Consider the following 27,575-nt stretch of genomic DNA (forward strand, 5'->3'; position numbering starts at 1 on the left):
CCTCAAAGCTACCCATTCTTCTCCTACTGTATTTCTTTCCCCCATTCCTGTCAATTGTTCCCTTATGCTCTCCCTGAAACCCTGTACAACCTCTGGTTCTTTCAGTTTATCCAGGTCCCATCTCCTTAAATTGCCACCTTTTTGCAGTTTTGTCAGTTTTAATCTACAGTTCATAACCAATAGATTGTGGTCAGAGTCCACATCTGCCACTGGCAATGTCTTGCAATTTAAAATCTGGTTCCTGAATCTCTGTCTTACCATTATATAATCTATCTGAAACCTTTTAGTATCTCCATGGTTCTTCCATGTATACAACCTTCTTTCATGATTATTGAACCAAGTGTTAGCTATGATTAAGTTGTGCTCTGTGCAAAATTCCACCAGGCAGCTTCCTCTTTCATTTCTTAGCCCCAATCCATATTCACCTACTACATTTCCTTCTCTTCCTTTTCCTACTGTCGAATTCCAGTCACCCATGACTATTAAATTTTTTTATATCATAATAATAATTAATTTTTTTATAATAATTTTTTTTATATCATCATACATTTCATCAATTTCTTCATCATCTGCAGAGCTAGTTGGCATATAAACTTGTACTACTGTAGTAGGCATGGGCTTCATGTCTGTCTTGGCCACAATAATGCGTTCACTATGCTGTTTGTAGTAGCTTACCTGCACTCCTATTTTTTTATTCATTATTAAACCTACTCCTGCATAATCCCTATTTGATTTTGTATTTATAACCCTGTATTCACCTGACCACAAGTCTTGTTCCTCCTGCCACCGAACTTCACTAATTCCCACTTTATCTAACTTTAACCTATCCATTTCCCTTTTCAAATTTTCTAACCTACCTGCCCGATTAAGGGATCTGACATTCCACGCTCCGATCCGTAGAACGCCAGTTTTGTTTCTCCTGATAACGACGTCCTCTTGAGTAGTCCCCATCCGGAGATCCGAATGGGGGACTATTTTACCTCCAGAGTATTTTACCCAAGAGGACACCATCATCATTTACTCATACAGTAAAGCTGCATGCCCTTGGGAAAAATTACGGCTGTAGTTTCCCCTTGCTTTCAGCCATTCGCAGTACCACAACAGCAAGGCCGTTTTGGTTAGTGTTACAAGGCCAGATCAGTCAATAATCGAGACTGTAGCCCCTGCAACTACTGAAAAAGAGTGCTGCCCCTCTTCAGGAACCACACGTTTGTCTGGCCTCTCAACAGATACCCCTCCGTTGTGGTTGTATCTACGGTATGGCTATCTGTATCGTTGAGGCACGCAAGCCTCCCCACCAACGGCAAGGTCCATGGTTCATGGGCAATAATAAAATTAAGAGGTAGCTGTACTTTTTAAGTTTTTTGTTTTCTATATATCAGTGAAATCTCATTTACTGTCACTTACATGCTACTGGTTGCAAAATAAATTAGCCTCAGAAATATGTGGAATTGCATAATTAAATGCATTGTTCCCATTCAGTTCGCCACATGGTTCCCCACCCTTCCCTGTGGTAAGAGTGGTTGCAGTGATTGGTGCTCAATGGCCAGTGGTTGCCAACTGCTTGCAGAGCACATTGGTTTTGAAGCCCTGGCCTAGTGCAGTATAAGTGTCAGAACGCAATATCAGTTCATTTAATAATGTCCAGGTTGTGAATTCCTCAGGCAAGGAGCACTATCCCAGAAACTGGGAATTTCACACGTCACCAAATCAAAGGTGTATTGTGAATACCTCAACCTGGGTAAAACCACTACTGCTACAGTGTAATCCCCTGAGTCATAATGTGAACTGAATAGTCTCCAAACAATGTAAGGTGCAGCTGACAGTTTTAGGAAAGTTCCAGGTTTGCGTCCTGGTCCAGCACACAGTTTTAATCTGGCAGGAAGTTTCAGCTCTCTGATATATCTGCCATCATTTATCACTGCCTAACAATAAAGGAACATACTGTCACTCATATATATCTGTTCATTCATCTACTCTATTCTACGGTGACTTTCATCTTATGCAAGACAATGCAATGTATGGCTCCATCTCTGCAGGGCTGTTACAGAACGGTTTGTGGGTCACACTTCGAAGATGACTGCCTTTGTTGCCTCAGTTACATAGAGCACATCTTTGACACACACGCACTACTGAGTGAAGTGTGCTTGCACTAGTTCAAGCTCCAACATTTCCATCTATGGTGATGGGCGAATGGTCATAGATCAGCTTGGCCCTCCAACAATAGATCTTTTAAAGATAATCTTAGGCACTCACAAAATACATTTTGAATGTGTCAGTCAAATGCACTGCACAATTTCAAAATAACAATGTGTAATTTATAACAATGTGTAATTTATTACACTACATTATCTATCAATACATCCAAAAGCTAGTATGCTTAGCGATACCATTAACACACACATAAAAAGAAAAACTGGCTTACTTGAGCTTCAAACCTCCATTCAAGATTTTTATAATGTGGAAGACTAACTGTCATATTAGAGAGAACATCTCTGATCTCAGACTTCACTCCTTCATAAAATGAACATAGCACTTCTTGATGCTGGTCAGTAAACCCCAGTGTTACTAGAGTGTCCTTAAAGTCAGCTGCAGTAAGCTGCAAAACAAACATAGGATTAGACAAATTTTGATTTACAATGTTCCAAAAGTCAATATGTTAGCAGGAAAGTATAGGGCTGGGCTTGCAGAACCTACGCCTGTAATAGTATTACATATATCCATCCCTCCACACCCAATACCCTTTCTCAAAACAGTGATCCAATTAGAGTGAGTAGTTGTGTCATATGTTGGATGGGATGTACACAGAAGGCACAAGGAGACCAAAAAGTAAGAGGAGACTAAGAAGTAGATTAAGGAACAATAAGGGGGAAGTTAGAAAATGTGAGTAGGAGCATCTCGCACTAGTCCACATCAGGCTAATGGCCTGGATCCTTACATGATGATAAAGGAAAGAGCAAGATGAAACATGATAATTATGGAAGCAGTGTGTAGATTACCCACGAACAATGGTCCCTGCTAATGTGGGATGGTTTACGTGCCTCAGCGATACAGACAGCCACAATGGAGGGGTATTGTGGAGCAACCATAATAACCAGTGGTTTCTGAAGCACGGCAGCAGCCTTTTCAGTAGTTTCAGGGGCAACATTCTGGGTAACTGACTGATATGGCCTTGTAACATTACCACCCAACACAGCCTTGCTGTGCTGGTATTGCAGATGGCTGAAAGCAAGAGGAAGCTACAGCCCTTTTTTTCCCTCCATGGCTACTGTATGGCTTAATGACAATCACATAATCTTAGGTAAAATATTCCAGAGGCAAAATGGTCTCCCCATCAGGATCACTGACATTCTGTGAGTCAGGGTGTGAAATGTTAGGTAGGTTAATGAAATTAAAACAGGAATGGACAGCATGAAGTTTGTTACCATGGGTATTAGTGAAGTTCAGTGGCAAGTACAACAGGACTTCTGATCAGATGAGTGTAAGGTTATAACTACAAAATCAAATAGTGATAATGCAGGAGCCGTAACAAAAAAGAAAACAGCAATGTGGCTAAACTATTTTGAACAGCGTGGTGACTTATCACAGTCAAGACAGGCATGAAGACAACAACCACCACAGTAGTACAAGATACTATGTCAACAAACTGATGAGACTGAAATAATGTAAAATGAGATAAACGAAATTATTCAGGTAGTTAAGGGAGAAGAAAATTTAATTGTGATGGATCACTGGAATTCAATAATGTGAAAAGAAAGAGAATGAAGGAAGAGAACAATGGGCGGGGGGGATGGAAGATCCTTGTAGAATTTTACACACGTTGTAATTTAGACATTCCTAACACTTGCCTTAAGAATAATGAAAGGAGGTTATGTATGCATACAGTTCCAGGGGCTGATGTGGACTCTAAGATGTATTGGTTATGTACTGCAGAGTGAAACTGAAGACATTGCAAAAAGGTGTAGGAAATTAAGGAGATATGACTTTAATAAATCAATGGAACCAGAGCTTGTTGGGAGTTTCAGAAAGAGCATTAGGCAGCACTGGACTGAAACAAAGAAAAGGAAGACAATAGAAGGCAAATGGAGAGCTTTAAGAGATGAAATAGGGAAGGCAGCAGAGATCATAAGTAAACAGACAAGGTCTAGTAGAAATCTTTGGATGAAACAAGAGATACTAAATTTAACTGATGAATGGGGAAAATATAAACATGCAGCAAAGGAAGCAGGCAAAAGGGAATACAGACATCTAAAAATGAGATAGACAGAAAGCAGCAAATGGCAAAGCAGGAATGGCTAGAAGACAAATGCAAGGCTGTAGAAGCATGCATACCTATGGGAAAGATAGATGGTGTCAGAAAATCAAAGAGACCTTTGGACAAAAGAGAGGCAACTGTACGATATCAAGAGCTCAAATGGCAATGCAGGATTAAGCAAGGAAGAGAAGGCTGAAAAATGGAATGAATATATAGAGTGTTTATAAGGGAAACAAACTAGAAGACAATGTGAGAGGAAGAGAGGGAGAAGAAGGTGAAGATGACGTGGGAGATACAATACCGTAAGGAGAATTTGACAGATTACTGAAAAACCTACACCACAACAAGGCCCATGAAATAGACTACCTCTCTCAAAATTGAGTTCTGTGGGAGAGCCAGCAATGACAAAATTATTCCACCTGGTGTGCAAGACAAAAGAGACAGGTGAGATACTTGCAGACTTTAAGAAGAATGTAACAGTTCCAATTCCAAAGATGACTGGTGCTGATAGATATGTATTCTACTACAAATGGTTCCAATCACTATGGGACTTATGATCTGAGGTCATCAGTCCCCTAGACTTAGAACTACTTAAACCTAACTAATCTAAGGACATCTCACACATCCATGCCCAAGGCAGGATTCGAACCTGCAACCGCAGCAGCCGCCACGTGGTTCCGGACTGAAGCACCTAGAACTGCTCGGCCACCGCAGCCGGCAATTCTACTACCAAACCATCAATTTAATAAGTCGTGGTCAATTTTTGAAGGTGGTAGGGGTAAAATAAAGGAAGCCAAAGGTTATTTACAATTTGCAGAGAGACCAGACAGTAGTTATGAGTGTTGAAGGATGTGCAAGGGAAGCCATAGTTGAGAAGCAAGTGAGACAGGTTGTAGCTTTAATGTTAGTCAATCTGTAAACTGAAAGAAATCAAGGAAAAATTTGGAAGTTCAGGGAGAAAAAACAAAAACTTTTGAGGTTTTCCAATGACAGTGTAATTCTGTCAGATGCGAGAAAACTTGGGAGAGCACTTGAATAGCATGGATAATGTTTTGAAAAGAGATTATCAAATGAACATCAACAAAAATAAAACAAGGATAACTTGTATAATGCAATGCTAAGAGAATTAGATCAGGAGATGAGACATTAAAAGCGGTAGAAGAGGTTTGCTATTTGGGAAGCAAAAGAACTGATGATGGCCGAAGTGGAGGAGACATAAAATACTGACTGGCAATAGCGCAAAAAGTATTTCTGAAAAAAAAAAAAAAAAAAAAAGTGGAAAATCCAGGATGGAACATAACAATATTATGAAAAGGATAGTTGCTACTCACCACATAATGAAGACATTGAGTCACAGATAGAAACAACAAAAAGACTGTCAGAAAGTGAGCTTTCAGCCAACAAGGCTTTCATTAAAAATAGACAACACACACACACACACACACACACACACACACACACACACACACACACACACGCTGCTGAAGCCTCAGAAGCTTTTGTGTGTGTGTGTGTGTGTGTGTGTGTGTGTGTGTGTGTGTGTGTGTGTGTGTGTGTGTTTTCAATGAAGGCCTTGTTGGCCGACAGCTCACTTTCTAAACATCTTTTTGTTGTGCCTATCTGTGAATCACCATCTCCGTTATTTCTGATAAAAGAGGTATATGTTAAAATTTAATATAAATTTAAAGGTTAAAAAGTTGTTTCTGTAGGTATCCAGAGCTCTCTCTAAGTCTACAAATGACAAAAGCTGTAAATGTAGGTTTGTCTTTCCCTAATATATCCTCTACAAGATGTCATACGCTCAGTATTGCCTCACATGTTCCTACATTTCTCTCGAATCCAAACTGATATTCACCAAGGTCAGCTTTACTAGTTTTTCATTCTTCTGTAAAGAATTCCTGTCAGTATTTTTCGAACACGACTTATTAAACTGATAGTTCGATAATACTCACACCTGTCAAAACCACCTTTCTTTGGAATTGGAATATTGCATCTTCTTGAAATATACTAACAAGAAACTATTACCAGCACTAATCTACTCAAACTATAATTATGGTACTTAGAACTAGATTAGTTTGTATATTTATGTTAGGAGGGAAACAACTACTTTGGAAAAAAAGAAAATAGAAAACAAGGTACGCCTCTCCCTAAACTAATTAGCTGCCATTTTAATTTAGCACTTCAAACAGAGTGTTTCAGCACCTTTATTCAGACAACCAGCTGTTTATATAATGGCAAAGATACATGGATTGGTTGGTTGATATGGGGGAGGGGACCAAACAGCAAGGTCATCGGTCCCATTAGATTAGGGAAGGACGGGGAGGGAAGTCGGCCATGCCTTTCAAAGGAAACATCCTGGCATTTGCCTGAAGCAATTTAGGGAAATCACGGAAAACAATCGGGATGGCCGAATGCAGGTTTGAACCATCGTCATCCTGAATGCGAGTCCAATGTGCTAACCACTGCACCACCTTGCTCAGCGAGATATGTGGAATTTACATTCTTGAGTACAATTGTTCTGATATACTGTAAACAGGGTGACTAATGTATTCTTTTACTTCGACTTTAAATATTTGTCAATTTTCAGTTTTCTGTCAGAAGTCAACTGACAACCAGTTATAACCCTTTCCACCAGAATAAAATAGCTCCACCCTCAATCATAGATATTAATACACAGTCTATGGAGGAGTTATATTTTACACCTAGTATTGTGTTAGTGAATTCCTGAATTCACCCTAAATTCAGTCTTGTTATTAACCAGAAATAACAGTATAGAGTATACATACTGACAAGTATGTATACGAATTCTTAGCTCCCTTCAGAAACTTCAAGTTATTTACTTATCAACTTGTCACTATATTCTTGTTGCACCTTCTATCGCATAAATACCTTTTTCACTTTGACTCCAACACATCAGAAGATTATGGCATAGGACAGAACTGAGTCAGAGTATGCTATCAAATCTGTCTGCAGGTTAACACAGGGAGAAGTACATGAAATGTAGTCATAATCGCAAATATGAACAACCATCAGCTGCGTAACGAAATGACGACAATGAAAATTTGTGCCGGACTGGGACTCAACCCAAATTTCCCTCTTATTGCCTGCTGCTGCCTTACCACTACGCTGTCCAAGCATGTCCCATGGCCAGAACCAAACTTCCTAGTGTCTACAAAATGCACTCGTACATTCATTATGTATATTCCCATACAAAGGAGCCAAATTTAAATGAAAGTCGCCTGCCTGGTGTCGGTGGATTAATATGATATTATAGTGCCTGTGTTGTTCAGAATTATGATGCAATGTTCCTGAAATCTGAACAATCACACAGATAATGTTTTAGGGAAAGCAAATCAAAAACTGACTTATTGGCAGAACAATTAGAAGATGCAACAGGTCTACTGAAGAGACTGCTTACACTATGCTTGTCTGCCCTCTGCTAGAATTCTGCTGTGCAGTATGGTATCCTTACCAGATAGGATTGATGGAACACATTGAGAAAGTTCAAAGAATTTAAGGTTGTTTTGTACTATCACAAAATATGGGAGATAGTGTCAGGGATATGATGTGCGAGTTGGGGTGTCAATCATGTAAACAAAGGTGTTTTTCATGCATCAAGGCTTTTTCAAGAAAGTTTTAGAGAATGGAATGACAGAGGAATAGTAAAAGTGTTTTGATGAATCCTCTGCCAGGCACCTAATGGTGAAATGCAGCATAGCCAAGTCAGTGTAACTCGAGGTGCACTACCTCAAAGGTGCAATAAGATTTACTGTTACTTTACCTGATGTTCCTTGGTATTTGCCTGGAGTGTAGCCTTGTGCGAAAGTGAAACACTGATGATAAGCAGTTCAGGCAAGAAAAGAATAGAAGTTTTTGAAATGTGGTGCTACAGAATAATACTGAAGATAAGATGGATTGAATAATAAATGAGATACTAAATTAAATGGGGGGGGGGGGGGGGAGGAGAAAGAAATTTATAGACATCTTGACTAAACAAGGAACTGATTAATAAGACACATTCTGCGGCATCCAAGAATTGTCAGTTTGATGATGGAAGGAAGTGTGGGGTGTAAAAATTGTACAGAAAGGGAGAGGGCAAGGCTTTAATGCAGTAAGCAGCTCCAAATTGATGTAGGTTGTAGTAGTTATGTGGAGGTAAAGAGGCTAACACAGTACAGTGTAGCTTCTATAGCATAAATACCTTTTTCACTTTGACTCCAACACATCAGAAGATTATGGCATAGGACAGGCTAACACAGTACAATGTAGCATGGAGAACTGATCTCAAACCAGTCTGCGGACTGAAGACCACCACCACCACCACCACCACCACCACCACCAACAACAACAACAACAGTAACAGTATCAGTACAGAGGACTCAATATGAGAGAAAGGCTCTGAGACAGAGAACATTAGCTTTAGATATACTTATAATTAAAATGAAAGGCAACAAGAAGTCTGATGGCCACATGGAATACTGCTCAATGGTTGCAACAAAGTTCATATAAATTTTGTAGTATTTGTCCAATGCTAACAACGCTGTTTTCTCATGATTCTCTGATAAATCTACCAGTTCTAATTACATTCATAGGTGATTCCAATTCACACTTTCATGTATGTTTATGCCTCTATTTCAGTCACAGACACATCTTTTGTGCATTGTAGCTAAACATCATTTTATACCTTTCCACCTTCCTGTACTTCTGCACAGCATGGAAATGTAGTTCCAAGTTATCCTTCCCATGTAAAAAAATTCTTTGAGGCAAAAGTTCCTGTGGATGAGTTTTATCCATAGTGGATGCTGTTGAACTTTGCAACTGTTCCTTTATAGGGTGTAGAAAAATTTTCGCTACCAGTCCTGTGGGTGGTGGTGGTGGTGGTGGTGGTGGTGGTGGTAGTAATAACAGAACCAATAATTTTGGGAAGGATAACACATGAAATAATGGTAAACTGTGAGGCTTTTTCAGACTGTTTTGCAATACTTTTCAGATAATCTGACAGAAGCAGTTATTAAAATATATCTTTGGAAAAAATTGCAAATTGAACTGGTCTCAAAATTTCAGCTGAAGAACAAAATTCATGACAAATATATAAAATGCCCTAAGCTTCACAGAAACACAAACAATAAAATAGAGCAAGTAAGTAAGCGTAAATATCTTGGAGAAACTGTACAACGGAATGGACTAGAAAAACACTGTAATAGATGTAAGAGTTAACAAAATGGAAAGAGCATATGGTTTGAAAAAGAATATTTACAACAAGAAATGTATAACTGCAATAACAAAACTAAAACACTACACTACCATGATTCTATCACAATATTTATATGGATCTGAAGACTTAAACTATAAGCCAGACAAAATACAAGTACTTGAAAGACATATTATTGGAAAAGTAACAGGTGCAATACAAACTACACATGGCAATTAGAAGTAATGAAGAGCTCTACAAAATTACGGAGAAAATATCAGAAGTAATGGCTATGAGAAGAAGGATCTCATTTGGATACTTCTATCGAATGAATGACAACAGGCAAACAACACAAATGTTCCTGTATTTTTGGAAGAGACAACCAACAATAGCGTGGATTACAAAAATAAGGAAAGAACTACAAAGAAACCTTTTTAAGAATAAAATACTAAATTTATAATGCTTTCAAAGCAGAAGAAATAAGAAATCGGGAACTTAACCAATAGAAGAAAGAAAGAAAAAAAGGAAAGAAAAAAACATGAGGAGACAATGAGAGAGTACTGGAAAAATAGGAAACAATGACAGGGAAAGAAGAGGAACTGAAGCTGTAATGTCATCCCAGTTGGTCTGTACGGTAGTGGTAGTGGTGGTGGTGATGGTAGTAGTAGTAGTAGTAGTAGTAGTAGTAGTAGTAGTAACAACAATAATGACAATAACACACACTGTTTAAATACAGTGTAAAGAATGACAACATTATCTTGAAAAGCTCACACGATATGACCCACATAAAATTAAATTTGAAACAAGCTTATAGGATCGCAGCCTCTGTTATCACCACCAGATGAAATCTCGCTTCCAGTCTTTATTCCATACATCAGAATATTGATATGGCCCCTATTCTATATGCCAGTTTAAATAGTTTTCACTAAACACTTGAATAATAGATAAATCAGAAATATTGGTTGTAACTCAACTCTCCTTGGAGCCAATAACCTCTACAGCATGGCAGAAGCAGAGATTTCACAAGCACCATGTTTCAGGTAGCACTCTCTTTTTGAATGACTATAATGAATAATTTCCATTGTCATTCTGATTACAGAACCTCAGTAATCCAAAATGTGCAATGACCTTAATGTTTTCCAGCAACACACTGTGTGTTAAAGACACTATGCTTTGAAACAGCTGACTTCCCAAGTTGCCTTACATGTATATGGCATCAATGCTCCACAGTGTTCAACAAAATGAAAAGGTACCTCGCAAGCAGGTGAACTATGTTGAAGGAACAGTTTGTATGTTCATGAATAATGAGAGATCACCCCATCACACAAATTAACACAATTTGAGAAGTAGGTTCTCATCCTCACAGATCAGAATATTGTTTGACAACACTAATCCTTGAGCACACTTAAAAGAGATGCTTCCATACTCAAGAAAAAGGCATAAATTTACCTGTGTTCCATCAGTTTCAACAAATACACAAACTATTAATTAATGCATTACATTAATACTTCTTCCACGTATCATGAATATGACATTTCATAATGATGTGGAACATGTCACTTAACATAAGTTTTACACGATATAATTAATTTTTTGAGTTGCTACTTCATATCTAAAAATTCATCTATTGAGTAGAAGGAGTTGTCATTCAGAACTCCTTTTAGTTTGTTTTTAAATATTGGTAGGCTGTCTGTCAGACTTTTAATGCTGTTTGGCAAATGACCAAAGATTTTTGTGGCAGCATAATGCAGCCCTTTCTGTGCCAAAGTCAGATTTAAAACAGAATAGTGAAGATCATCCTTTCCTCTAGTGTTGTAGCTATTATTTTTGAACTGGGATGCATTATTAATAACAAATTTTGTAAGTGAATACATGTATTGTGAAGGTACTATGAATATCCCAAGTTCCTTAAATAAATGTCTGCAAGGTCATCTTGGGTGGGCTCAGGCTATTATTCTGATTACACATTTTTGTGCAATGGATAGTTTTTCTCTTAATGATGAATAACCGCAAAATATGAAACCACATGAGAGCAGTGAATTAAAATAGGCATAGCAAACTAATTTACTGATATGTTTATCTCCAAAATTTGCAAAATAGCATAAATAGCAGAACCTAACCATTTCAGCAGATCATCAATGTGTTTCTTCCAAGTCAATTTCTGATCAATCCACACACACACAAATTTGTATATTCTGCCTCAACAACAGACTTCTGTTCATAATCTATATTTATCAATGGTGTTATGCCATTCACTGTACAGAATTGTACATACTGCATTTTCTCAAAATTTAGTGAGAGTCCATATATATATAAAAAAAAGGGAAACATTCCATGTGGGAAAAATATATCTAAAAACATAGATGATGTAACTTACCAAACGAAAGTGTTGGCATGTTGATAGACACACAAACACACACACAAAATTCAAGCTTTCACAACCAACGGTTGCTTCATCAGGAAAGAGGGAAGGAGAGGGAAAGACGAAAGGATGTGGGTTTTAAGGGAGAGGGGTAAGGAGTCATTCCAATCCCGGGAGCAGAAAGACTTACCTTAGGGGGATAAAAGGACAGGTATACACACACACACACACACACACACACACACACACACACACACACACACACAAACACATATCCATCTCACATACACAGACACAAGCAGACATTTCCTGATGAAGCAACCGTTTGTTGCAAAAGCTTGAATTTTGCGTGTGTGTTTGTGTGTCTATCAACATGCCAACACTTTTGTTCGGTAAGTTACATCATCTTTGTTTGTATATATATATTTTATTTTATTTTTTAAAATATAATCTACACTGGTTAAAAATGTTAAAATTTTTACGTGCATTACTTCAAGATCTAATAAAATTGGTAATTTTTATATATAAGGCTGTGGATTGCTGTGTTTTGGTCATGTCCAGAAGAAGATGGGCACCAGGTTGAGGGAGTTGAAAAAGTTTGAGAGACAAGAAACTTTCTGATGGTAAAACCATAAGCGGTAGGCTGACAGACAAAATGGCTGATGAACTACAGCAGTATTATGGGATGGCCATTAGAAATAATACTGAGGATTTGTTGAAAATGAAGCAGGCAGTATGGGTTATCTTCTTCCACAGACTGTCTACTGATGAAAAACCAGTACACCACCTTTGCCCTCCTGGACCTGATTCATGGTGCAATTACCACAATGCCCAGTACTCAAACAGTTCATACAACCATAAACACTTCATCCCAGCAGCAGTAACAGATATCATAAAACATATTTACAGAGACCTGGCAAATCCTGAATTACTGAAGAAGTGTCTGCATAGTCAGACTCAAAATCCCAATGAGTAATTCAGTTATCTTATATGGACTCGCTTACCAAAAAACGTTTTTGTTGGAATGAGACAATACATTTTGGGGTCAGTGATGGTATTATTGCTTTTAATGATGGCAATGCTGGTAGTGCGGAAGTGCTATAGCATATGGGAATTGATCCTGGAGCAAACTGCATCAGAGAACTTGAACGGATGGACAAGGTTCGCATTGATAAGACAGAGTATGCAGCACAATTGGCCACTAAGGAGTCCAGAAAGAAGAAAAAACTTGGAAAAAGATCAAGAGGATGATATACAGTATGGTGCAGGGTGCTTCTGAGGGATTGAAAATAAAAAATTAGGCATATATTAAGTGAGTTACAGTCTTTTGAAACTTAACAAATCGTTCCTGAAAATTTACATTTTCTGTTGCATTTTTCCCTAAATCTCAGAAACCACTTCGAGTAGAGTATTCAAATTTTCAGGGAGTAATAACATACATATCCTGAGTCCACCACTGAACTAAAAGACGAACATAATGTTACGTGTAATTAAAATTATTTAGGGTAATGTACAAAAAAGTACACAAAATTTTAACCGTGTAGTTAAAAAATTGTATTTCCAAAAGCAGAGGCTGAAATGCAATTATTGTATTTCAGTAGACTCAGAACATACAGTTTAATGTCCTGTAGAAGTTTCATGTCAAAGGTGACAGTGGTTTCTGAAATACAGGGAAGCCAAGTCATTAAATTTAACATGGTCGAGATATGACGTTCCAACTCCCCTTAAGAATTCCCTTCATATGACCATATTATTGCCAATGTGACCAGGTGCCCACAACAACTGCCAGAACAAATACTGATAACTGCAAGAGCCAGTATGTGTGTGAGACGTACATGAGAGCACAGGCTGGCAGGTGAATTTTATCTTCTGACAATGAAAATAGTACTTACATATTTGTGAGGCTAACTAACTTTCAGGGTCTGAGAGGACATGGGCTCTATGAACCAAGGTACAAAGTACCCCCTCACACTGAGCCAGATGGTCAGCCTGTAGATATGAATCAGTGTGAGCTGGCTTCCTATAAACGGCTTGCCTCAAGTACCATCACTGAGCCCATGTCATTCCAGACCCTGAAAGTTTGTTAGCTAAGTTAGCCCATCTCCAAGTGTCCTTTTGTCAGAATGGGTTAATGAAAGGCAGATAAGAAACTCAATGCACTATCGACCAACCGTGAGTATGATGAGTGGTGATGATAATGAGGTGGCACCAAAGCCTACATACTTTTTGCCTTTCACAGAAGGCATTTCCAACAGGATTGGCTGTACTCTATGAAAATATTATGTGAAATGTGTCTTTCAACCACCGTTTAAGTTTAGGGACTTTTTACGATCTGTAAAGAATTATCTAGGTTTGTGTAAGGTGGGTGTCTATTGTATTCTTTGACGTTGTGGCACATCATACAGGTCACACCGTCAGGACTAAGGAGGACCTGTGTATTTAACATAAGCATTAGTAGGAACTGGAAAAACTCACATTTTGCAATAAGTGTGGAACAGATGCGAATTCTGCCTCAAAATGCAAAAACATGAAATTACTTAACAGACACTATTTCATAGCTAATTGTATTCATATGAACTATTTTATCAGAGATAGTTTGAAATAGCTTTATTTTATGCATATAAATATCGAAAATGTAACCAATTTTCAGTTACTGGTAGTGTACATCACCTGGCGAAGCCCAGTTTGAAAAGATAATGCACATATGAACCTGTTTGCATATAAAAATTTGTACTAACGCAATGATGTATCAATGCACAAATGATCCGCCTCCATGTCAATTGCGGATGGTTGAATGGCCTATTTAAGAAACACACCACGTAATGCAATGTAATAGTACTCTGCTGTGGGACCTAGTATTTTACGACTAAGAGACGTGTATGATTTTTTGTTAGCCAAAGCTCAAAAGATGGTATAACAAGGAAACTTTTAACTTGGCAAATTAGGTGGCGAATGTTTTGCACTGTGATTGCATCGAATACTGCTAGAGGTCCAGCCTGAACTAACTTTGTTAACAACACTTTGCTAACGTCAACAAGCAACTGCACTGTTACTGTCCCCGAATGCCTTGTGTTGTGTGTTCCTTGTTGTTTTCTTATTTTGAAAAAAGTGAAGAGACTAAACTTGGTCTATTGTGGATTTCAACTACCACCCTTACAACACCAGAAGGGATCGTCAATCCGTATAATTGTTTACACTCCCGGCTGTCTGCCATTATAGACAATAGCGCCCGCACTCTGCACTACAGCGACTGGAAAACGCAATCTGTAACTTTTTCGACTGCGCTGAAAATCTTCCCCTAACGTAAAAATTGAATTACCGTACATTCATTTTTGCTTCTATGCTAAGTACCTTTTAGTTCAATTAGTAGCGTTGCCACTCAGGGGTCGCTATGAATGCCCATGAAAGGTCAAAGCTAATAGTCTGCAGATTTTGTAATCATCAAATTGGGTGGGAAAAGACGAGTAATGTCCACGAACACCTTAATTTGGTGACATATTTAGTTCACTAGTGGGAAAATGCTGCTGCTTTTCAACATAACATACATTCTTGAAAGCTGAAATACTGCCAAACCAAGAAAACAAAGGTCATTTAAGAACAACAAGTGTTGAAGTTTTTGCAAAAGCTAACAATCCAGTCAAAATGTTTCCAATCCCAACTTTTTTTAACAGTCAGTCTTAAACAACTAAGGCTTTGTTCGTCTTCACTCATGTAGCGTGATAATCTTTTATATTAGCGCATCTAATCATTTACAAATACAAAAAAAATAAAATAAAAAATAGATGCAAATTTTGCCACAAACAGATGCAAATTCTGCCACAAATAGACACAAATTTTGCTGATAATAGTTGCTACATTTTACGGCCCTTAGCATTACACATGCTTATAACGGCTGAGAAAATCTGCTATTACAGGACACTGACTTGGCATCAGTCATCCAAAAGAGTATAACAGCATGGAGATTCTGGCATGCACTGCCAGTTATTGGGATAGTGTTATTAAGGAAGCAGCTGAAATTAGCAAGTGACTTTAAAAATAGAGATGGAGGTTTCTTCTTAGATTTTGCTTGACACCCTGGCTCTCTGGCCATCTTCAAAACTCTCTCCAGCATCAAGCTCCTCAAGAAAAACATAGCAGAAAATCTTTGCCTAGTTATTTAATTTTGGAGACTAAGAAACAATGGTGATGTCAGATTAACAGTTACTGATCTTTTTATTTAATTTATTGCTCTTTAGCTTGCTTCTTACAGCCGGATTATTAAAACTGATGCATTGTGTTGGTGTTAGATGTGGAGGTAAAATCACGTGAGGGACCAAACAAGCAACTGCCTTGAAATGTATGATGGTATCGTCTACCAAAAGCAATAGTGATGATAAAAATGGAGTATCATTTGAAACATATAGGAAATTAGCTAACACAGTGCTTGGATGACCCATGGTAACATTGTCACAATTCTAGCAAACTTGTATTTACAACTAATTTTACACATAAAATTACTGACTTTTCCTATTTCCATTCACTAATGCGTTATGGGATCATCATACTGAGAGGTACCTCAACAACGAGGAAGAAGAGTTTGTTGCACAGAAGTGGGTAATAATGGTAGTTTGTGATGTCCGACCCACCATCTTTAGAAGAACTCTCTCTAAACAACTAGCCATTCTGACAACCGCTACACAATACCACAGTGCATTTACTATCTTACAAGTTTGTTGTCACCAGTCAACCACAACTTAAAGACATTCATGAATATAATAATAGAAGTAAAAAAGATTTTCACCATCCATCACTCAGCCTTAATGTGGCACAAAAAGGAGTGGTGTACTCAGCCACAAAATTCTTTGAAACTTACCCAATGACGTCTCTCTCTCTCTCTCTCTCTCTCTCTCTCTCTCTCTCTCTCTCTCTCTAACACACAAACATGCACTGCCAGTTATTGGGATAGTGTTCTCTCTCTCTCTCTCTCTCTCTCTCACACACACACACACACACACACACACACACACACACACAGATAGAGAGAAAGAGAGAGAGAGAGAGAGAGAGAGAGAGAGAGAGAATCATCTGGTTAAGGTACATGCACAAGCAGGGCACATGGAGAGCCCTTCATTAAACTTTGGCTGATGGTGACTGTCTGCAGTGACATTACTAACAGAATCAAAGGCTAGGCTGTCAATCAATAACAGTGCTACATATTTTTGTGTAAGAGAACTGCTGCAATTTCACTTTGTTTGTGTGGTGTGCGTACTGTAAGAACTTCGGTACACACACCATCAGATTATTTGACTTGTCGCTCTAACAAAGTAGGCACGTGTCAGCAGTATGTCTCTTGGTCTTATCGTGGCGTGTTTATCTTCTGCCATTAGATCAGACGATAGAAATGCCACTTGCACGCTTAGAGTAGCAGATTGACGGTGACCAACTTTAAACAGAACTTGATTAATTTTCACACACATTTATTAAAATAATAATAAGCATAAACATTACTTAACTTGATTCTGGATGCTATTTACAATTGACAATATGAAGTTCCTTTGGTCTTGGTACGTTAATCTTATTCTTACATATCTCTGATACTTGACAAAGTGTCTATACATTTCTCTTCATGGCTATGTACAGGAATATGATAATCTTATTAGGCGCAGACTGAAACTTGACTATAGACTCATACAATCAAATTTAGACTGGTACATACTAATGCAGACTGACTAATCGGAGGTCTGTACACTCGTTATAATACCTCACGCATTCAGGTATCACTGCGTGGGTGTGATCCACGAGGAGAAAAGGTTCTAAAGGTTCTACGTTAGCAACAATCTCATTGGCTGTGTTACATATTAATACATGGATCGGCAGAAGCAGAATTTGGTCCATCTCTTAGGCAGCGCCATCTCGTAGTGCGGAGATGGACAAGCGCTGCGCCTGCGCTGTTGTGGTTAGCGGGGCGTGCTCTAGTGGGAAAGTTGTGTACGCACTGACTACGCAGAACTATGTACACAACAGTTTGGGACACCCATTTTTGTGTTTGTGACAGACGAAATGAGATGTTGCTACATATGAGCCCAGGCAGCCCAGAACATACAACTTTATTAAGTTACTGAACAACACAACAATAGTCATTAGGTGCATAACTGGGTGCTGGCTTAGAGTCCATCACTGCATACTGTAATGCTCTACTATTGGTTGTAACTAGCCACAATCAGTGGTAGAATGAAATCCCACAAGGTGGAGAGCCTGGAGATGATGACAGAGGCAGTATCCCATAAAATGTGCCGATGAGGCACTTGGCGAGGGACAATTGCTTTCACATGTGGCCTGCAATACGCTTCTCAACCTTCAGCAGTGGACACTCACTGGAGGTGACGCGAGCTGCAACCAGTATTGATATCAGAGTGACTGGAACACTTGGCAAAGGGAGCTCCGTATTAAGGGACCACAGAAAGTCAGCTATAGATTGGTCGAGTGGTGACATAGCCAGGATGCGGATGGATACAGGGTATAGTACTTGGAGGCAAGTGACTGGGGCCATCAATGTAGTGTTAATGTCAGCTCTGTTAGTCCCACCTGTGGCAAGGGTCGCATCAAGAGGAGCCATGGCAACTGTTGGAGACATGAAGGAAAATAATCCTGCATGTTTATGTGTACCTGTGATCACCCGAGGCCGTGCAGCAAGCAGCCATGGACGGCAACCACACTCTGCACATGGCTGTATGATTGTTAATAGGATCACAGACACTAGTCGTATGACAACACCCATAGAAGTGCCTGACTGATTCCACTGCCTGAACAGAAAGGAGACTCCACAATGTTCAGTTTGTGCAACTGTTTATTGCATAATTTTAGCTTTCTGTCTAGTTGATTGTTCTATTTTCATTGCTAGTCTTTTATCAAATCTCTAAATAGTAGATGTTATTATCCATATTTGTGCTACATAGTTAACAACTTCACTCCCAATAATTCCATTACGCGACTTCACCTAAGGGAAGATAAATTCCTTGCATTAAAGTCATGATTGTTGAATTAAATAAAGCTGTTCGCAACCCAAATCTTGCTTTGAATACCACAGCACTTCAGTAGGTAGAGTCTTATTGGAGATGGTATGTACTCAGCAAGTTAAAGGCCCTACTTGTAGGTGTACCTTCAATGTAATGTGGGCTTCAAACCATGGTGCAACTTGTAATTTTTTGTATTAACAGATGTGGTAGAAGAAACAATCCTAGGACTGACTGGAAACTGTGTGGTGGCACAATGATGCAATCTGCCACAGCATCATTCGTATCCAGTGCCAGCGGCAGCCAGGTGAAGCAAGCACACCACCATCGCCCACAGCCAGCATTTCAGCCAGCAAATACAAACATGTTGGCCACTGCCAGCAGGCCTTTGTCCTCGTGAAGCAAGCACACCACCATCGCCCACAGCCAGCATTTCAGCCAGCAAATACAAACATGTTGGCCACTGCCAGCAGGCCTTTGTCCTCTAGCATCTTTTATGTCATATGCAAACATTCTCCACTCAGACCAACTCCGTGCTGGTGTGCATTCAGTTGTCTGTGACAGGATTTTATACTTGAACAGTTAATAATTGTGCCACTCTTACCATTATTCAGCAAGAAGTAACAGCTGACATGAGTTTTGTTCATGCAGTAGTTGTCAATAAAGAGAGCAGGTACAGCAGTTTTGGTGATGAGATACGGGTAGATCATCCTGCATGTGTCTTGTGCATGAAATGGATTCATCATTGGTTCAATTGCTACAACAATAGCAGTGACAGCTTGAGCAACAGCAGCAGCTGTTAGACTTGTTTTGTCAATTATTTATGACGAATCTGCTGGGAGCATTGCCGCCCCCCCCCCCCCCCCCCCCCAGCCACTGTCATCTATGTGCCCATCCACCAACCCTCCACCCTCCCCCAGCTTTTCCACTGTGGAGGTGTTGCCTTCAGAAGATCCAATGGTTGAGGTGGTTTTGGCTATCGCTAAGGCTTTCAAAGTATCACAAGCTGTGTCTGAACAGTTTGAGGATGTCATGGACGTTGCATCAATGTGTTCGTTGGCACGGTGGCAGTCCCAGACACCCTTGATTTGTTCCTCTAATTCATTCAGGACGCAATTGGATATTGCTGTTTGCTACCACAGTTTCCTGTCATGTGCTGATTGTTTTCATGTACAATCCCAGCACCGCTGCCCACATAGGCATGCCATGTGTGCTACTTGCCGTAAACAAGGTCATCTGGTCGCTGTCTGCTGTAGCTCCTCACGCAGCCGAGCCTTGGACACAGATGTGAATTGCTCGGAGGTGCATAGTGTTATTCCAATCCTTGGTTGTGAACTCAACATCCCAAGCAAGATTTAAATTGTGCTGTTGATTCAGCAGCAACAGTTCCGTTTGCAGGTCAACACTGGGTCCTTTGTGTTCCTTGTGAATCTGGAAATGTATCATCATCTGGGTTGACCTGCTCTCTCCTCCAAAAATCATTGTGTAATTGGTTATGGTAACGAGCTCATTCCCCTTCAAGGAGAGTTCACGACAGCCTTCGAGTACGAACTATTCAAGATGGTAACAATATTTTTGGCAATAGACAGTGTGACATCAGAGAACATGTTTGGTTTTGATGCATTCATGGTCTTTGGATTTCAAATTCAAGACACAGTATATTTTGTTCCTGACACTGTTCCATTGCAGGAACTGGATGACTCTGCCGTGAGTTTGGTCCTCTGTTTTCGCTAGGTTTGGGAGTGGCACACTTCACCCTCAAACAGGCAGCCAGACCTATGTTTTGTCTTGCTCAGCCTCTCCCCTTCACACTAAGATTGGCAGTCTAGGAGGAACTTAACAGACAGCAGGGTCTTGGTATTATTGAACCAGTCACCTCTAGCCAATGACCTACACCGTTAGTTGTCATTTGCAAACTTCCAGTTTGTGTGGAGATCTGAAGTCCACTATTAACACTCAGTTGATATTGGATTTTGGTAAACATTTTTGGAATACAGTGATCAACAGATTATTATATTTTGACTGAAGTTTAGTCAAAATATGATATTGGATTCTTATCTGATTCTTCAGACCAAAAAAGGCCTCATGAAACTGGCAAGTGGTGAATGTTTTTTCAAAAATTGATTTGGTGGAGGCGTACCTACAGCTTCCCCTGGATTCCGCTCCCCAACACCCCATTCGGGTAACATCATTACACAAGCTTGCCTTTTGGCATAGCAAGTGCCCCGACTATTTTTCAGCGATTCTTAGAATAGTTAACACGCAACATCCCCTGTTGTGCAAACTGTCTAGATGACATTTTAGTCACAGGGTTCCAAGGCAGGAACATCTTGACAACCTTTGGAGTATCTTCACTAAACTGCAAGAGGCAGGCCGTAAGTGCAACCTGCAGTCAGAGCGTTTTCAGGCAGAAGTAGAATATGTGTGTCGTCATCTTTTGAAGAATAGTGTCCATCTTACATATGATCATCTAGAGGCTATTGCCAACACTCGTAAGTCACAAAACCCGAAACAATTCTAAGCATTCTTGGGAAAAGTCAGTTACTATTCAAAATTTATCACCAATACAATGGATGTCATTCACCCCTTAAACAACTTATGGGAGAAAGGTGTTCCTTTTACCTGGTTGGTGGACTGTGCCAATGCATTCGCCCTATCAAGTTGCTTCTACTGTCTTCCCCGTTTCTTGGTACCTTTGCACCAAGTAAATAGTTGGTTCTTGCCACAGACACTTCCCACTATGGACTTGGAGTGGCTTTGTCTCATAGGGCAGATGATGGATGTGAACAACCTCTGGCATAGGCCTCAAAGATGTGGACAGCTACTCAAACAAATTATTTTCAAATAGAAAATGAAGCACTGGTGACTGTCTACATGGTCTGCAAGTTCAACATTTTCCTTAGTGGAAATGAATTCCATCTCATCACCAACCATAAACGGCCTGTGGCACTTATCAGCCCCCTTCTCTGCTTCTTGACAGGACCACACAAAGACTGCAGCAGTGGGCTTTATTTCTGAGTGTGTATCAGTGCAACATTCATCGTCATCTCACTGCTCATCATGCCAATGCAGATGCACTGTCACGCTTACCCATTGACCCTGACTCTGAATTTGACAAAATGGAAATTAGGTGCTTCCAAATCAATGACCATGTGCACCAGGCATTGGATAGGCTCCCACTCACAGTAAAGTGCACAGAGAAAGCCACTCAACAAGATGCAGTGCCCTGTCAGGTCTCCCATTGTCTCTCTAAAGATTGGCCCGAATGGTTATTCACTAAGGAATCAGGACTGCTCCGCAATTTTTCCTTCTTCGTAATTAGCTGGCGATGGTTGATCGAACACATCTCCTTAGCACACATTCAGACAAGGTCTACACTGTTATCCTTCCAGTCCTGTGATAGCATATTCTTGCACTTCTCCATTGTGGTCATTGTGGCATAACCTGTTTGAAAATGCTAGTGAAGCATTTTCTCTACTGGCCTGGAGCTGATTCACCAATTGAGAAGCTTGTCTGTGTGCACAAACAGTGTGCCAAGCATCAGGCAGCCACCACATAAACTTTTGCTCCGTGTCCCACTCCCGATCACCTGTGGGACCCAGTCCGCATTGACTGGCCCACAATTTGCATCTGCATTGTTCAGTGATTTCTGCATCTGGAGCGGTATTACCTCACATCCACACCACTTTACCCCAATCGAATGGTGATGTGGAACATGTGGTGCATACATTTGGGGTGGAATTGGCAAAGTGCTTGATGGACTCGCCTGCCGATATGGCATTGTGTCTGTTCCTAAACATCAACAATACCACCCCAATAAAAGACCACAGCCCAGCAGATGCTGCTACACCTGTTCCATCCTGTGCCATGGCCTGTGGCACAGCTGCACCCTTCTTGATATGCTATGGACAATCCAGGCTGGGCACGCACTTTCAGTCGGTGGCCAATACGGGCACTGTCTATGGTTTGCGAGATGCACAGCTGGCAAACATTCACTTCAGTTAGCAGCAGGTCACCTCTCTCCTACTGTCAGAATTAACTCCACCCTCCATGGGGCAACAACCCACTGCAATCACAGCAGACACCATCAGAGGGCCCTCCTGCAGGAACCACACCCTCCCACTGCCCCCTACTCATCAGAGCCCCTGGACCGATGTTATCCAGTTATCGCAGCTTCTGTCTCTTGCCACTGCACGGTCCACAGAGTCCCCATGCCAGGGGCCATCACTGAGCCAAGTGCACCATTGTCTGGAATACAGCCGACTGCACACCTCGATGGGCTGGAGACAGCAGACAGCCAGTCCCTGCAACGGTGGTGCCTCTGCAGATGCTGATTAGCCAATGGAAGCCAGCACTGTCACTGTGCAGCTGCCACTGCACTGCCGCCATCAACACTATCATTGTTGTCGGGACACCTGGGTGGATCGGGTGGCTTCCTTGTCTGTGCCAATCTTCCACCAGCAGCAGTCTGGCTAGTGTGGTCCTCCTTTTCTGTGCACTGATAGCTGTGGAGCCTCTGTGGAAGAGAGGAGGGATGCGACGGTGCCCCCATACAATCCGCAACTGCAGCGTTTGTACACGACAACAGCAGCAGCCAGATGAAGCAAATGTGCCACCATCGCCCACACACAGTGTCCCGGCCAGCAAATATGAACGTGTTGGGCCACTGACAGCAGGGGCTCGCCCTCTTGCACCTTCTCCACCATATGCAAATGTTCTCAAATCAGACCAGCTCCGTGCCAGTGTGCAGTCAGTACTCAGACAGTTATTAGTTAAGTTAATGTTTCTCTAACTTTGTCATTATTTGGCATGCAGTAATTAGCTGATGTAATTTTTGTGCATTTAGTAATTGTCAATAAAGAGTGTGGATATAGAAAACAAACCCTAGACTTTTGGATTAAAAGAGAGCCATCATGACTATTTATAACATTGTAAATATGGTATAAAGCTACAATTACAATTCGAAGATAAAATCTTTTTCTGGTTAAGATTTTACATAATTATCTGAATTTATCACGGTGTACTGCCACACAACATAATGGTAAACCCTGAACATTATTCAACTGGGTGTATTTTAAAAGTTATGAAGTTTTTAAATTACCTAAAATCATCATATTTGGCCACACTATGTATATGGATGAATTCTATAGCTGCTACTTGCTTGGTGACATTTTTAGTTAAGTATGTACGATGCTGCTTGTGTTGTAACTGAACCAAGAATAGATGACTACAGTTATGGCTTTATTGGAAGATCCAGTTTAACAATCACATGAAGCTAAAATATGACAGGCAAACAGTGATCTACATATAGTACTTATTGCTTATTACTCTATTACTATTGTCTCACTACTACTTCTGTAACTCTTCTGTTACTGTGAAATATACAAATAAAGTTGAATATACTGTCGATTATTTCTCAAATGAATAACTGTGCTCCTTAAAACTTTCCCTTATTCCAAATACGCCTACAAATTTTTTCTTATGACTACTCAAAAGACATGTGCAAAGCAGGAAGTACCTCATGTTTACTGCTTTCTACAAGCAGGTTGACAAGTCCCTCAACAACATTTCGTATTGCTTCTGGCTGAACCCCAAGTTTATCTGAAAGAATCAAATATTTTAAAACAAATTTGCTATATCTTTCATAAAAATTAGATAACAAGTTATTTATAAAATACTAACTTGCAGCAGTATGGTACAACTTCATGTTTGCACCTTTACGTAGGAAGTCCAATGCCAGCTTGCAGAAGTCTTGCAAAACTGTAAAACATAAACTTTCAATACATTTATGTGAGTGGTCTACACACACACACACACACACACACACACACACACACACACACATACACTTGCTAGAAGTCAGGTGATGTGAACGTAATTAGTATATTGGTCCTGTATGACATCAGCCAGAAGTGTGATGGCCAGAATATGATTTTAACATCCACACTTTTTGCTTCCCTTCAAAAAAAGAAACCACACTGGCGTTCACCATAAATTATTTATGAAAAACATGGAATATGAAAATTGGATAGAACATGTGTAGAAAACTTTGGACATCAGAATGTTTTATGGCAGTCAATCACAAACAATACTTTAAACTATCTGAAACCCTTAACCAGGTGTCCTGCACAAGTTAAGAAATCTGATTACTGAGTGGTCCATTAAGACAACAATGTGGGGAGCTATCAGACAATGAAGCTATATATTAGATCTATACCATCCCCTTGAATTTTTGGTTCACCTCCTTCCAATACATTAGAAATTTCACCATGTTGTTTTACAAGAGAACCATCAACAATATAAAAGGTGAGGCAAAATATGTTGTTGTTGTTGTTGTTGTGGCCTTCAGTCCAGAGACTGGTTTGATGCAGCTCTCCATGTTACTCTATCCTGTGCAAGCTGCTGCATCTCCCCGTACCCACTGCAACCTACATCCTTCTGAATCTGTTCAGTGTATTCATCTCTTGGTCTCCCTCTAAGACTTTTACCCTCCACTCTGCCCTCCAATACTACTAAATTGGTGATCCCTTGATGCCTCAGAATATGTCCTACCAACCGATCCCATCTTCTAGTCAAGTTGTGCCACAAATTTCTCTTCTCCCCAATTCTATTCAATACCTCCTCATTAGTTATGTGATATACCCACCTAATCTTCAGCATTCTTCTGTAGCACCACATTTCAAAAGATCCTATTCTATTTTTGTCTAAACTATTTATCGTCCACGTTTCACTTCCATACATAGCTATAGGTACTCCAAACAAAAGGCAAAAGATAGGAAAGGTTATTTACAATACTATCAAATAATTTCAAATAACCTGTCATACCACATTACATAAGATGACTACATAGCATTCAACAACGTGCTCCATCGCCATCCTTGCTGAATATAAACATGCGCATTTAATCAGCCTAACAGTGAAGAATGTCTGGCAGAGACAGCTAGGAGGGTCACAACTGTGCAAGAAGAGCCAACAAACCAATGCCAACACTCATTCTGTCCGTCCTCATACTGCATCAAGTTGAGGGCATTCCAAAAATTACAGAGTCATTTGGATGTCCACAGCAAAGAGTGAATGATGAAAATGGTTCCTATTAACGTTTAAAACTCCCCAAAGCAACGTAGATAATGCTCAGACAAATAATTTAATATAAGATACATGAGGCAGCAAATGTCAGGAAATACCTCAAAAGTGGATGTCAAACATTGAACGTGTGACGTCACTGTATGACTTGCTACTGCACTTGCAATGGTGGAGCCTGTTGGTCTGTCACACAATCATCCCAACCCAAGTCAAGTATTTACCTCAGTGTGGCTCAAGCTTATGTGTGTGACTTTAGCATTTGGTGTCATGGTTTGAGTCTTGCATCTGGTAGGCAGTATTTATTTTTTTTTTTTCTCATTTTATTAGATATCCTTGTGTCTACATTTAGGTATGATTTATTATTGTATTTAACAGCCTCATGGTCTCCACTGGTTCACTGCACAGAACAGTACAAGAACAACCTACCATACTGCATCACAAATAAATAAATATAAGCCCCCAATTTGAATCACTAGCAGTAAATTATCTGCATATTCTTTATTAAATAAAGCCTGTATAATAAAAGGGAAAGAAACACAAAATCAGAACAGATTTTGTTTGGTTACAGTGAGGACAATATTTCTGCAACTTCTATGTTTACAGCAGATCACATTTACAAAAGGTGTTCAAAAACAGAGTAGCCTAGCAGAGCAATGTGTAACACTGCCCCCTACCAGTGATGGTAGGATCGCTTCAAGTGCAGTGAGCTATGGGTAAGCTATGTCACCTGCCACTGTCTCATGTTTAACATTTGTCATCCATTTTTTGGGGTATTTCCAGACATTTGCTGTAAGAATCTCTCTTGGAGTTGAGTGTGTCAAAACTTAATAAGTCAAGGTTGGAATAATGGAATAACCTGTTTCCCTGGGGGATTTCAAGATTTTATTGTTATGTACCACTGCTAGGTCTAGCCAGAGGAATACCCTTTAATGCTCTACTGGTTTCCTACACAGTGTCCTCAGATACCATACTTCTGAGTGACTAAAATCATTACATAGCAGTATATTCACTCCTTAAGACATTGGAATGGATGTGAAGAAAAAAAAAAAAAAAAATTGAAATGTAGCCAGCAGAAATTGATTCAAGATACCTGATAATAGGTACAAAACCAATGCAAGGATGGTATTCTGCAGTACCTGGATGAATTGGAATGCAGAAAAGTTAATCGGCTCCCAAAGCAAAAACGGTTTCGTACGAACACCGTAATGTGGGAACCATCCTTAATCGCACATTGTCATCTTGTTGCTGACTACAAGGACCATGTGTCTATGGTAAAGCAAATGGTTTAATGCTCCAGTGGGTAAATTTTAGTTTTCTGAGTGTCCACTAGCTGGTGCTAGTTGTTGGCTTTCTTGGAATCTAGTATGCAATCTTCATCATAGATGGAGTGTGTAACCTCGTTTGAAACCAGACCTGGCCATTGTTCTGTTGCAACAGCATTGTTAACTTCAGTTCTGCCTCTGTGGTGCGATTGCCGCAACGCGCCTAGTCATGTAAGTATTTGTTCAACATTACATGCTTACAATTTGTTACACACATTTTCATCATTTATTCTTGTTTAGAGTGTTAACTTCTTGTTTTGTGGGCACATTATATTTATTTCCAGGCAAAGTGATATTGTAAAGGTTCCTGAAGAGATCCTATGAATTCTAGTGGAAATTTCGGAAGATGAGTTGACGTGTGATGAATCTG

At 39.9% G+C, this 27,575-nt stretch overlaps 1 protein-coding gene across 1 annotated transcript in view; it reads right to left on the minus strand.

The window, feature by feature from the left end:
• LOC126162415 (COMM domain-containing protein 2) overlaps positions 1-27,575 on the minus strand; it is a 45,005-nt gene that overhangs the window by 11,751 nt on the left and 5,679 nt on the right. The window contains exons 2-4 of the mRNA XM_049918913.1: positions 24,483-24,560; positions 24,319-24,401; positions 2,426-2,599 (exon numbers count right to left, since the gene is read on the minus strand). Of these exons, the coding sequence (XP_049774870.1) occupies positions 2,426-2,599; positions 24,319-24,401; positions 24,483-24,560 (335 nt within the window). The remainder of the gene's footprint in view (positions 1-2,425; positions 2,600-24,318; positions 24,402-24,482; positions 24,561-27,575) is intronic.

The sequence above is a fragment of the Schistocerca cancellata genome, chromosome 2, assembly GCF_023864275.1.
Source record: "Schistocerca cancellata isolate TAMUIC-IGC-003103 chromosome 2, iqSchCanc2.1, whole genome shotgun sequence".
Taxonomy (NCBI): domain Eukaryota; kingdom Metazoa; phylum Arthropoda; class Insecta; order Orthoptera; family Acrididae; genus Schistocerca; species Schistocerca cancellata.